General features: G+C 43.4%; 1 protein-coding gene across 2 annotated transcripts; it reads right to left on the reverse strand.

The window, feature by feature from the left end:
• Positions 1–1,301: 1,301 nt before the first annotated feature.
• On the reverse strand, positions 1,302–12,110 carry Ndufaf7 (NADH:ubiquinone oxidoreductase complex assembly factor 7). 2 transcript variants are annotated; one of them, XM_005360775.3, is made up of 10 exons: positions 12,051–12,110; positions 11,621–11,784; positions 10,389–10,469; positions 9,444–9,554; positions 8,219–8,432; positions 7,057–7,115; positions 6,497–6,607; positions 3,919–4,062; positions 2,759–2,932; positions 1,302–2,341 (listed from the first exon to the last, which is right to left on the reverse strand). In XM_005360775.3, exons 1-10 carry the CDS (start codon positions 12,085–12,087, stop codon positions 2,126–2,128), a joined length of 1,311 nt encoding a protein of 436 aa, XP_005360832.1. In that variant the 5' UTR covers positions 12,088–12,110; the 3' UTR covers positions 1,302–2,125. The 2 variants fall into 2 exon arrangements, with proteins under 2 accessions (XP_005360832.1, XP_026641833.1); XM_026786032.1 differs by lacking the exon at positions 11,621–11,784 and having other exon boundaries at positions 12,051–12,109.
• Positions 12,111–12,139: the final 29 nt, after the last annotated feature.

Here is a 12,139-nt window from a genome sequence, read left to right on the forward strand (position 1 = left end):
ACTATTGCAACTACTAGAAGACTTAGAAAAATTTAATGTCTAATAAAAAATAAATAAATTTCTAGAATTTTATGAGATAGAAGAAATAGAGATGAGATAGAAGGCACTACTAGACTCTTCCCTCTTAGTTATAAAAGCTAAAAACAATTATGTATTTGGAAGAAGTCAACTGTGGGTATTTCACCTTTTAAATGTTTTAGTCTAGGAATATAATAAAATAGAATAGAGCAATTAGGAATGTAGGCCATTCCTAAAACTGTACAGCATCTAAAATCTTAGACAGCAGGGCTGGGAAGATGGCTCAGAAGGTACAGTGTCTGCTGCACAAACAGAAGCGCCTCCGGTTGGATCCCCAGCACACGCATAAAGACAGACACCACAGCGTGCCTGCAACCCCAGGGAAGGCCAGAGACAAGTGATCTTTCGCCAGATTAAGGAGCTGGGTTCAGAGCCACAGATTCTGCCTCAAATATGAAGGTGGAAAGCAATGGAAAGAAAGATGCCCTCTATCAACCTCCACATGTGCGTGTCGTGCCCAGAATGTGAGCCCAGGTGCCTACTAGACCGTAGGCGCTGTGGCTGAAGTGTGCACATACCACACACCAGTTACACAAAGCCTCACTCATTGTCTCAACGGACTAAGATAGAGAACGGGAACACCATTCTCAGTTAAGCGGCAGGAATAAGTGACACACCACTATATGGCCAATACTGCCGGGCGGTGGTGGCACACGCCTTTAATCCCAGCACTTGGGAGGCAGAGGCAGTGAGTTTGAGGCCACCCTGGTCTACAAAAGTGAGTTCCAAGACAGCCAGGACTATTACACAGAGAAACTGTCTTGAAAAAACAAACCAAACAAAAATGGCTAATACTGTTTCCCTCTGACCTTAGAGGGTTGCGCTACCGATAAATACTTCCCAAGAAAACTCATTTACAATATTAATATAAAAGTTCTATGGACCAAAATGACAACTTATTACAGAACTAAAATTTTACATTTACCTGAAAATACAGAATAAACTCAGCTTAGGAAATTATTCCTGGATAGTCTATACTGCTCTTTTTTTTTGGAAATATTTATTTATTATGGATACAATATTCTGTTTTGCATATATGCCTGCAGGCCAGAAGAGGACATCAGACCTCATTACAGATGGTTGTGAGCCACCATGTGGTTGCTGGGAATCGAACTCAGGTCCTTTGGAAGAGCACACAATGCTCTTAACCACTGAGCCATCTCTCCAGCCCTCTATACTGCTCTTAAACTCTTATTTCAGTACAAATCAGAGCTGCTGCAGGTTTTTTTACTCTGACATTTATTCTTTAAAATTTTAGTATTAATCTGTACTAAAATCCACAGATTAAGCCTTCTGACACCTGCTTCCCCATCAGCTCTTGTCCTTCATCCTCTCTCCGCACATGCACACCACAGAAAGACACTAAGTCACACGAGCATGTTCATTTAATTCTCTCCGTCAGCAAGACCAGGATCAACACTAGAAGCTCTTGCATCTCACTTTGTCCATTTACTAAACCTTAGAGATCCTTCTATCAGAATATATGGCTTTTCCCTCTGTAAAAAATAATATCCAGAGCTCTTGACTCAGACCTCTGGAGATAACCATTTACCTTACTTCCTGTTTCTGACACACCAACCTGTTCTCATGTATATTTTTAAAAAGTAAATAGAAATACAGCAACTTGCTTCATTACAGGAAATTTGATATCACAATAAACTACTTCACTAGGTTGCAAACAATTGTACCACGAGTTAGTTATAACCTTGAACATTCAATCATTTTGATTGTGTTTATGTAAAAGAGGCTATTTTATTGACTGCAAATTGACTGCAAAGAGATAAGTAGTTTGAACATTACATTACCTTCAATATACAAAATGAGTTTCATTTTGATTTTTTTTTTTTTTGGTTTTCGAGACAGGGTTTCGCTGTGTCTTTGGAGCCTGTCCTGGAACTAGCTCTTGTAGACCAGGCTGGTCTCGAACTCACAGAGATCCGCCTGCCTCTGCCTCCCGAGTGCTGGGATTAAAGGCGTGCGCCACCACAGCCCGGCCTCATTTTGATTTTTAAAGCACACTGAGGTATAAAAAGTCCAAGTTGAACTATCACTGCCAAACAAGTTCACCAAACCCAGCTACAGATGATGTGGGGGTTTTTGACTGACGGGCATTCCTTTCTTGACTTGCACCATGAAGTCTCTGATGAGGTAGCAAGGCAAAGAAGTTGAATCTTTCTCCCATCTTCTGAGGGTTCATTAACATATCATACCCCCGCAGTAACTGCTGCTTCACGGATGCCTCATCTGCTTTATCTAAAAGAACCTGGAGGGGGAAAGGTCTTTAACACAGGGCACTGCAGAAAGACTTCCCCACTGCAGCACTAACAGTGACTACAGTCCTCCAGCAGAGCAATGCCCAGATGTGATCACGGGGTGCTTACATCTGTAGACGCTGTGACCCAAATGTACACACCTGCATCTTTAGCAGATGTCCCAGGTGATTTGCTCTGTAAGAACATCAAAGTGTCCTTGGAAAAGGAGTTACAAAACTATAAAATTCAGACCCATGAGCATGTTTTTCTTGGGAGCCTCAACCTCATATAGAAACAGGAAGCTGTGCCACATCCCAGCTCTTCCTTCTGCAAAGGCTCTGCTCACTACCACAGCATGAAGCTGGTAGAGGGTCCTCTAAATAACTTTTTAAATGAAGATATTTAATGTTAGTGAGATAAACCATTACCTTCAGCCGAACATCAATGCCCATGTTTTTTAAAAATGTCCGTTGCTCTACTGGCCCCAGAGAAGCCACTTTTCCCTGGGCCATTCTGCGCAGAAAACTGAAGTCCACATCAGCTGTGAGGTCGGCTGTTCCAGGAGCAATTAAGACATCATGAAGCCGGTGTCCACAGAAGCCCTGGAATACAAAGAATAGTTTTGACTGTTCTCGTTAATATTATTGAGATTAAAGAAAGGCTAGCATACTAACACTTCTTTACATTGTCAGTGTTAAAAAGTGTGGCCTAAATCTGTGGTTTAAACTCTAGGCACTGACATCCTCTCTCCGAACAAGGTGATACATGGAAAACCCAACAGAATATACAAGGTTAGAATGTCTGAAGATGTTGCCCTTAACTTAAAGCTATTTACCATTCCCATTAATGCTGTGGCAAGTTCCGGTCGTCAGCACTAGGCAGTAGTTTACAAAACTTACCTGTCAATCACAGACTCCAAAGCACCTAAAAATGTGGGCGTTTGCACCATCTAGGCCTGCCCTACCGCGATCCTGGAGGAGGCTAGAGATCATCGGTCTCACCATGTTCTCCCAGCTAAGAATTCCCAACAATAATGGAGCTAGAAACAAAGAACCACTCATCTAGAAAATGAGTAACAGCCTTCAGGTCTACATACTTCTATGAAGGAATAGTCAACATATTTAAACGTTTTGTCATATTTAAAGAACATTTAGAGTGTTTAGGAAGGATAAAAGAAAATACATGGATAGAAAAACATGTTAAAATAGTTGGATTGCAATGTCTAGGTTAAATGTGCAAAGCAACCTTTGTTATTTGGGTTTTGTGTGTGTGTGTGTGTGTGTGTGTGTGTGTGTGTGTGTGTGTGTGTGTATATGTTTTAATGAAGGCAGGGGCTAAAAATTAATATGAAGAAAATCTTTCCCAAAATTTGTATTATTCCAACGTTTCCTGGGCTCTGTGCATATCCAGGCTCTACACTAAGGAAGAATGACTGTAAGATTCAGATTATGGGTAATTGTACCAGCATAATTAACATTCTAAAATGAACACAACTAAGTCAGACACCATGAAGACCAAGCTAAGGCAGCCTTCGGTGAACTCAGGCCAGCAATGGAGCAGGACTCAAGCGTGCCCGTGTGATACGTACTCTGAAGGTGTCTGTCTTCGTTCCATCGTGACCATAGTCGGCAATGAGGGCAGCGCCTCCAGTGAGTCCAATGCGCTGAGCCAGTTCCTGTATGATAACGCCAGCATCGGGACAGACTTCTACATGATCCCTTCTTTCATCGTGCTGGTGAGGGAATCACAGGGTGTCACTTGAGAGAACTGGTTTTCACTTTCTACAAGTTGAACATTTAGTTATAATGACTTCAACGGGAATGTGATCTAGGCAGTGTTTTGCATGACATCCTTTCTTTTCATTATACAGAACATGGTTCTTTTCATGTTGGACATTAAGTTTGTAGACATTTCAATATTTTGTTTTATTTATTTTTTGTTTTTTTGAGACAGGGTTTCTCTGTAGCTTTAGAGCCTGTCCTGGAACTAGCTCTTGTAGACCAGGCTAGCCTTGAACTCACAGAGATCACCAGCCTCTGCATCCCCAAATGCTGGGATTAAAGGCGTGTGCCACCACCGCCCTATATTTTATATTTTTTTAAAAAGGCATATGTACTCTGAACATCCCACACAGTCAAGTGCAGTATCATTTTATTATAATAGCATTTCCCTATATTAGTATATGAAAATATAGTTCATTGGGCTGTATGCATGCGGAGAGGCCAGCTAACATTAATAGTGACTCAAAAAGATACTTTCAAAAGCACCACTTAGGGGCCAGGTGGCAGTAGCGCACGCCTTTAATCCCAGCACTCAGGAGGCAGAGGCAGGAAGACCTTTGTGAGTTCGAGGCCAGCCTGGTCTACAAGAGCTAGCAGGCTCCAGGACAGGCTCCAAAGCTACAGAGAAACCCTGTCTTGAAAAAAAATCAAAAAAAAAAGTACAACTTATAAAAATCCGACTAAATCAGACTGAGCAACCATGCTGCCTTCCGTGAAGGCAGAAAGCACTCCAGCGGTTTCCTGTATCTACAGGCATCTCTTTATGAACGAGTGACAGGCTTGTGAAATTTTGTTATCATCTTCCCTATGGAAGCCCACCATCCTTTACTCCCTGTGACACCTGAAAACAAAGTAATGAGCTACAGTGATGTCTTTGCCTGTGATGGGGCAGGCACAAGAGAAGTCGAGTCACAGACTGAGGGGCAGACCCCAGTAATTCCTGCTGCCCAGGGGATGACAAGATTTCTGTCTGTGTTCTGATGAACAAATTCGGGGTCTATAGTGGGGATTCAGTAAAATAAATGTTTAGCCCTAACGGTATTAGGTAAGCCAGTGTAGCTCCAAAAATCAAAGCCAGCCTCTTGAGACATCTGCCAGCAAGCCTGGGGGCACCTGCTGATTCCCATAGCTCCTCAGACTGATCTGCACCCCTGGCACCCTATGGCCCATTTAAAGCAAGGAGATCCCAACCCTCTCTAAGTGAGTGCTAGTCAAGAACTGTGGGAGACTACTCCCAGGGACGGGGACTTTAGGGAGGAGGTGGCACTTTGGTGGCCTTATAAATAGGTTTGTCATTCAGGCAGAATTGTACAAAACAGGAAAAACTGCCCACAAGTATTTGGTCTGGTGCTATAACTTATACTTTGTGGAAAAGCAAGTGGGTATGTTTTTAAAACTGAAAACTGGGAAATTCTTAAGAGCAAGAAACCTTTTTCTGGGGTAGAGAAGTGGGAATAAAAAGACACTGTGAAGCGCAGATATTCCTGAGGCTAACATGCTGTCTGGGGACCTTTAAAAACAGCCCTGGGGCTGGAGGGATGGCTCAGCAGGTAAGAGCACTGGGTGTTCTTCCAGAAAACCTTGATTCCCAGCATCCACGTGGCAGCTAACAATCACCTTTAATTCCAGTTCCAGGGGAACCGACACCCTCACACAGACATGCAGGGGAAACACCAATATATAAAATAAAACTATTTTTAAAAAGCTCTGCACAGGGGCTGGAGAGATGGCTCAGTGGTTAAGAGCATTGCCTGCTCTTCCAAAGGTCCTGAGTTCAATTCCCAGCAACCACATGGTGGCTCACAACCATCTGTAATGAGGTCTGGTGCCCTCTTCTGGCCTGCAGACATACACACACACAGAACATTGTATACATAATAAATAAATATTAAAAAAAAAAAAAGCTCTACACAGTTCAAAGATAGAAAGCTCTGGGAATCCTTCCTTAAGGGCAACAGAAAACAGCCGTTAATCCGTCCACAGTGTGGGATCAAAGGTGGGTATGGGTTCACATGTGACCAAACAGCTGTGCTCTTGTGATGACAGGAAATGTACCTACTAAGAACATACAGAACAGACCGTGATGCTCGGTGAACTGGCTGGCCTACAGCACACTGCCTTCAGATAAACACGGGCTCACATGGCAGCATGTGTCTTCAGAGGCACTTGGCTGAGTAAACGCCCCATCTTCCTCCACAGCAGAGAGATGACACACAGAGACAACTTCGGCCCGTCCTCCTGACTCAAGGTCTGGGCTGTCACTGTGACTGTACTACAAAGCATCTCACGTGCTGCCAGCACTCCAGAGCACTGCGAAGAAGCTAAAATGCCAAGAAAACCGACCAGACTACTCTGCAGTGACGAAAGAAAAACTCAGATTCGTACTTGTATGAAGGCTTCTGCTGGGGTTGCACAAGGCGCCAGGACGAACCTCAGCTTATCTGAAACCTGTGGATCGATATCAACAAGCACTTCTCTCCATCCTTGTGGGGTTTTCTAAACAAAACGTAAAAATAAATATTTGCAAGCTCTTAAAACATCATGTCCTGAAGAAGCCGTAACAAGCAGAGCTGTAGAAAGCAAGCGTCACGGGGCTGCTCAGGAGGGCAACCTCCGCATGAGCAAGCAAGCGATCTACGACCCCATTACATGAGACACTCTGGCCATAGCAGTTGCCATAGACGGCGCTGAAAGACTTGCCCAGATCAACCTCAGTGACACAGTCATTCGCCACTGGATGTCCTCCTACGTCTTCATCCCAAAACGAAGAGTTCAGAGTAAGCTTCCCCGGGAAGTGAAGGTTCTGGGTGCTATTTCATTTTTGTTCTCGGTCATTCATAGTCATGAAAATCCCACCTAATACTGACTTGAGCAAGCAGTGGACAAGCACTATAGTTCAATGGCGCAGCCTTAGTTAACCATACACACGACTTTTCCATCAATACCTGAAATTTATGCACGGGAAGAACATCAAAAAACTCATGTGCGAGATAAAAGCTGTATCCTATTTAAAAATACAAGAAAAATTAGTGATTCAGCATTTCAAAACAATTCTAATGAACATTAACCATAAAAAAGAGAGTATCCAGTTCTTCAGCACTGGAGCCTGGGATGCTTCTATACTATCCTCTATGGCAGTGAATCTCAGCCTTTCTGACACTGTGTCCCTTTAATACAGTGCCTTGTGATGTGGTGTCCCCAACCATAAAATTATTTTCTTTGCTACTCTGTAACTGTAATTTTGATACTGTTATGAATCATAATGTAAATGTCTGTACGCAGGCTATCTGACATGCAACCCCTGTGAAAGGGTCAGTCCTAAGGGGTCAGGACCCAGAGGTTTCCAATGACCTGAGAACGGAAATACCCCATGATCCGCTAACTCTTCATCACGAATTTCCTAAAAGCAATGAGACTCAAATGTGCTAGTGGGGAAGGAATGTGAGCTTCATATAGGACCTGAGAAAGAGAAAGCTAAGGCCAGAAACGGCTTTTGGGGTCTTGCTGGAGAGCTTACCTCCTTACCAGTTGTCAAAGACTAGACTAGAACAGGGCTTCTTATCCCCACACCTTGCTTGCCTGGGGGAAAGTAAAGGTTTCTCAAGAGATTAATGAGGAAACCCATCCACTATCACTTTCTTCAACCCGCTGCTTTGGGCCATTTCATCATCAGTACTATCCTAGCTAAAGTACTGCAAAGTACAGAGATTTACATTTTCATTTGGTTTGCTTCATATAAAACGATATGAGGGCTGGAGAGATGGCTCAGCAGTTAAGAGCACTGCCTGCCCTTCCAAAGGCCCTGAGTTCAATTCCCAGCAGCCACACGGTGGCTCACAACCATCTGTAATGAGATCTGGCGCCCTCTCCTGGCCTACAAGGATACATGCAGGTAGACACTATACATAATAAATAAATCAAAAAAAAAGATATGAAATACACGGCATCTTCTATTATCACGTCCTGTGCTAGGAAAGGACACGTCAGCTATTCACGTTAAAGGAGGGACTTGGAAGCACTAACGTTAGACTGCGGTAAAACGCTACCAGCCATTCACGGCTGCGAGGTCCTGAGCAACGCTCTGCCTTAAGTCAACGTGAAGCATACCTTTAGGGACGTCCTTCAGATCTCGGTACCAGGAGACTGGAATCCCAGACTTGCTGACACCTTTCATGTACACCAAGGAGTCAGCATCTCTCTCCAAAGGGAGCTTCTCCTCCGTCAGTGTCAGGGCTTGAATCTCACTTAACTTTGGGCTCACCTCTACTAGGTGGACTGAAATGTCACAGTTTTTTAGCACAGACCCAAGCTGACTGAACACCTAAGACAAAAAGAGAATACTGTCTTAGTTACTGTCCTATCGCGTGACAATAGCCAAGACAACTTAGAAAAGAAAGCATTAGCATCATGGGAGCAGGCAGACGGACGTGGTACTGGAGCGGTGGCTTATATCTTATCCACAAGCTGGAGGCAGAGAGTGAGAATGGGCATGGTGGGGCTTTGGAAACCTCAAACCCACTGCCAAGTAACACACCTGCTCTAACAAGGCCACCTCCTTATCTTCCAAACAGTTCTGCCAACTAGTAACAAAGCATTCAAATATATGAGCCTATGGGACCACCACACCACACACGGGCAAACACAGTGTGTCACGTGGACGAATTTCTGACTGCTCACCACCAACATTTACTATATCACAAGAGTATTCACTGTTAGAGATGTAACCCCGACCCAAGTCCCTCTCCAGCAACAGTATTAGAACCATACATCATTTATATATAAAATAAACTGTACAACATGGCTTTTTAATAACAATTTACTATTAAAAATTAAAAGATTTAGCAACCCCTCAATGTTTTCGATCAAAAAAAAATTCAAATGTCCAAGGAAATAAAATGTCTGGGGACATGATGAAACTATCCTCAGAACTAAATTAAATGCATTGGTTACTTGACTGACCCTGAGATTAAAAAACATTTTCAATTTTCCCTTTGCTACACAACAGTTTTTTTTTTTACTGTTGTAAACATACAGGGGGAAAAAAAGAAAATACACACATCTTATCCATCTTCTAGCAACTCAGTACTAAAGGCATAAATGACATCATCCAAACATTTTATATTTTTAGCCTATACAACACCCCTCCATTTTATAAGCTTACAGACAAAAATAAGCAATGAACCATCACGTTACTCTTACATTGTATTTTAGCTGACAAATATAAGATTTAGGAAGAAGTACTGAAAACCCAGAAGATCAGTTAAAATCCCAAATTCAGTCAAAAGCAGAAAGATTAATCTACATGACTTAGAAATGGCCTTTTACTACCTACCCTCAAAATATCTCCAGTGAGGGTACCCCGACCTGGGCCCAGCTCCACCAGCTGGAAAGCAGTGCTTTTTCCAGAGCTGATCCATTCACTTACAAACCACACCCCTAGTAGCTATAACAAGAAAAAAAAATTACAGAGTCACAGCATAAAATTATACATAAATACGTACTTTATACAAAAACCAAAACATTTGGCAATAATTCTATGTATGGTATTAGACAGGCACAGATATCTACAGATACACACACAGGAACTTCACTGGGATTGCCAGGGTAATCACAGCAGAGGAAGCTTACTCTAAGAGCAAATGTTGTTAAGTCCGTCTCCTACAAAAGGCCCCAGGCGCAGAGAAGCAGCCACTTACAGAAAGGTAATAGCGTTTGAAAACCAAAGGGCACAGAAAATACAACTGTGCCACTTCTTCCTACTCTCATGACTGACATTACTACACCACCCTTAGCTGTAATCAATGTCTCTCAAACCTAGATTCCACTTCTCTTTATGCACAATTTCCGATTTTTAAGTCATCAAAGGTACTTTGGGGGAAACAAATGAACCATGGTTTTGTTACTTACAGGGAGACCCCTGTAGGCAGGTTATGTCATAGCTCGAAGTGCCAGGGATCATTTGTGGGTTTGGTTTTTGGTTTTTGGTTTGTTTTGCTCTCTCCTTTTCCAATCTCATGTTTTATATGGTTCTCCTCAAACTTTTTCTATCTTCCTTCATATTTTTCCATTTCTTTTTTTACATATGAAGTCTGGGTTTCCCAAATGTCCTCTCCACCACTCCCTTTAAAAATGTGAACTATCTGATGAATTACACACACACACACACACACACACACACACACACGCCCATAAAACACTGTTACAGACTAGCAGAGCCTGGTCTGCTCTCAGTGTTTATGGCCTTCATTTCTTCCACGGTCTACACGTTGGGCATTACCTCCCCAAAGATCTGACTTATTTCAGGTGAGGTTATGAAGTCTCCTTTTTCTCCTAGCATATCATGATGCACATAATATCCCTGGGTAAGAAGAGGAAATGGAAAAGATTAATTTTCAAATAAGGTTTTCAAAACTACTCCTCCAAAATGTTATTTCATGCACACAGTGGCATAACTATTTACCAAGGAAGTTATCTCTTCTGAAATAACCAAGAGAAAGACAGAGTCTTCACCCAAGTTTTACATGGTAGTAATCATTTTGCAAAACTCATAGAAAAACAATCACTCCTCAAGAAGGGCTGGAGCCATGCAATGTTCGTCTCTACCATCCCTGTCCTCTCCCGGCTCCCACAGTCCAACATGGGAAGACTAATCACCTCTGTGGCCTCCTCTCCCAAGTTAGTCTTGCCTGTGGGTGATACTCTGTTTCATGTGAAAATCTGTGTGTGTGTGTGTGTGTGTATGTGTGGGGGGGGGGAGAAGAGAAAGAGAGAGAGATCCATCCAATTATATACCAGTGACTTAGGTACTTTTTATATAATTAATGTATCTCAATTAAAAAAAGGTGGGCTTTTAAAAAAAACCTGGCCTTGCTTGTCTACTCCCGTGCCAATGCATTCTCATTTCTTCCCTTTTTAGTCCTCCTGGCACCCTGATCAGTTCAGTCTGCTCACACACATCAACACTGACTGCCAACCCAAAACTAAATCCAGTGCTTTTTTTTTCATACGTCTATCGTTACTTTGATTAGGTTTAATTATTTGAGAAGATCATGTCTAACTATCTTAGGTTTAATTATTTGAGACGATCATGTCTAACTATCTTCATATCACAAGTTTAACCATAACACTTAACTTTCAAGAAAGACTCACTTGTATCCAGTCAGGGGGAAATGACCTAGAATCCCAGCACTCCGAAGAGAAAACTTAAAGACCCCGCAAGTTCAAGGCCGGCCTCACGCTCCCTTCCGGCAGTGAAATACACAGCACAGTTAGAAAATCATCTTTCCTTTAACTCATGAAATCCCAACCACATTCTGTCGCACGTAACCACTGCAGAAATTTGCCCTGACCTCTTTATTGGCACTACCCTTGAATTAACGCAGCCTGACCAACTGACAGATTAAACTACATCCCAAGGACTTCGGAGCTTGCTCATCCTCTGCCAGCTCTCGGGACCTTCGGGTTCCTGTGTCTACACACCCTTCGTGGCTCGCGCTCCCCTGTGTTTACCTTGGCTGGGTTGGTCAAAACCTCCTTCATGTACTCTGCCACAGTGATGGGACCTGTAGACTTTATTTTATACATAAGATGCCGCAGCATCGGCGTCACCTGGCGGCTTTCTGCCGGCTCATTCCCGGAGCTGAAGCATTTCCCTCTCCAAATACAGGGAATGCCTGAAAAGCACGGTTAAGCACCCGCATGAGAAATCTCCGTTTCATTTACACGCGCAAGCTTGCAAGAGCTTGCAAGACAGCCTGTTTGTTACCAACGTCGCCCCAGTATCAGAACCCGATGCACGGAGCCCACGACTACCCCACCGCCAAGCCTCTCCGTGGACCGCCTTCCGGCCCCAACTCCGGGCCCAGAAAACAACCAAGGAACCAAGGAGCCGCGACACGCGGTTTCCATGGAAACAGGAGTCTGCAGCGAGGACTCTTACCCGCACGGGCCGCTCCACGTCTCACCAAAGCATTCATCCCCAACCACGTCGGGGCCAGGCTCCGCCCTCGGGGCGGAGAGGAAGGGTTC

This window comes from Microtus ochrogaster, linkage group LG3, assembly GCF_000317375.1.
Source record: "Microtus ochrogaster isolate Prairie Vole_2 linkage group LG3, MicOch1.0, whole genome shotgun sequence".
NCBI classification, from domain to species: Eukaryota; Metazoa; Chordata; class Mammalia; order Rodentia; family Cricetidae; genus Microtus; species Microtus ochrogaster.

Excerpts from the sequence above, each read along its gene's own strand:
- Ndufaf7 (XM_005360775.3), bottom strand. The coding sequence starts at position 12,087 with ATGAATGCTTTGGTGAGACGTGGAGCGGCCCGTGCGG. Across the intron at positions 9,555-10,388 it reads TAAGTCAGATCTTTGGGGAG|CTACTAGGGGTGTGGTTTGT; the intron begins GTAATGCCCAAC and ends TTCTTGTTATAG. Across the intron at positions 6,608-7,056 it reads TTCCCGTGCATAAATTTCAG|AAAACCCCACAAGGATGGAG; the intron begins GTATTGATGGAA and ends CGTTTTGTTTAG.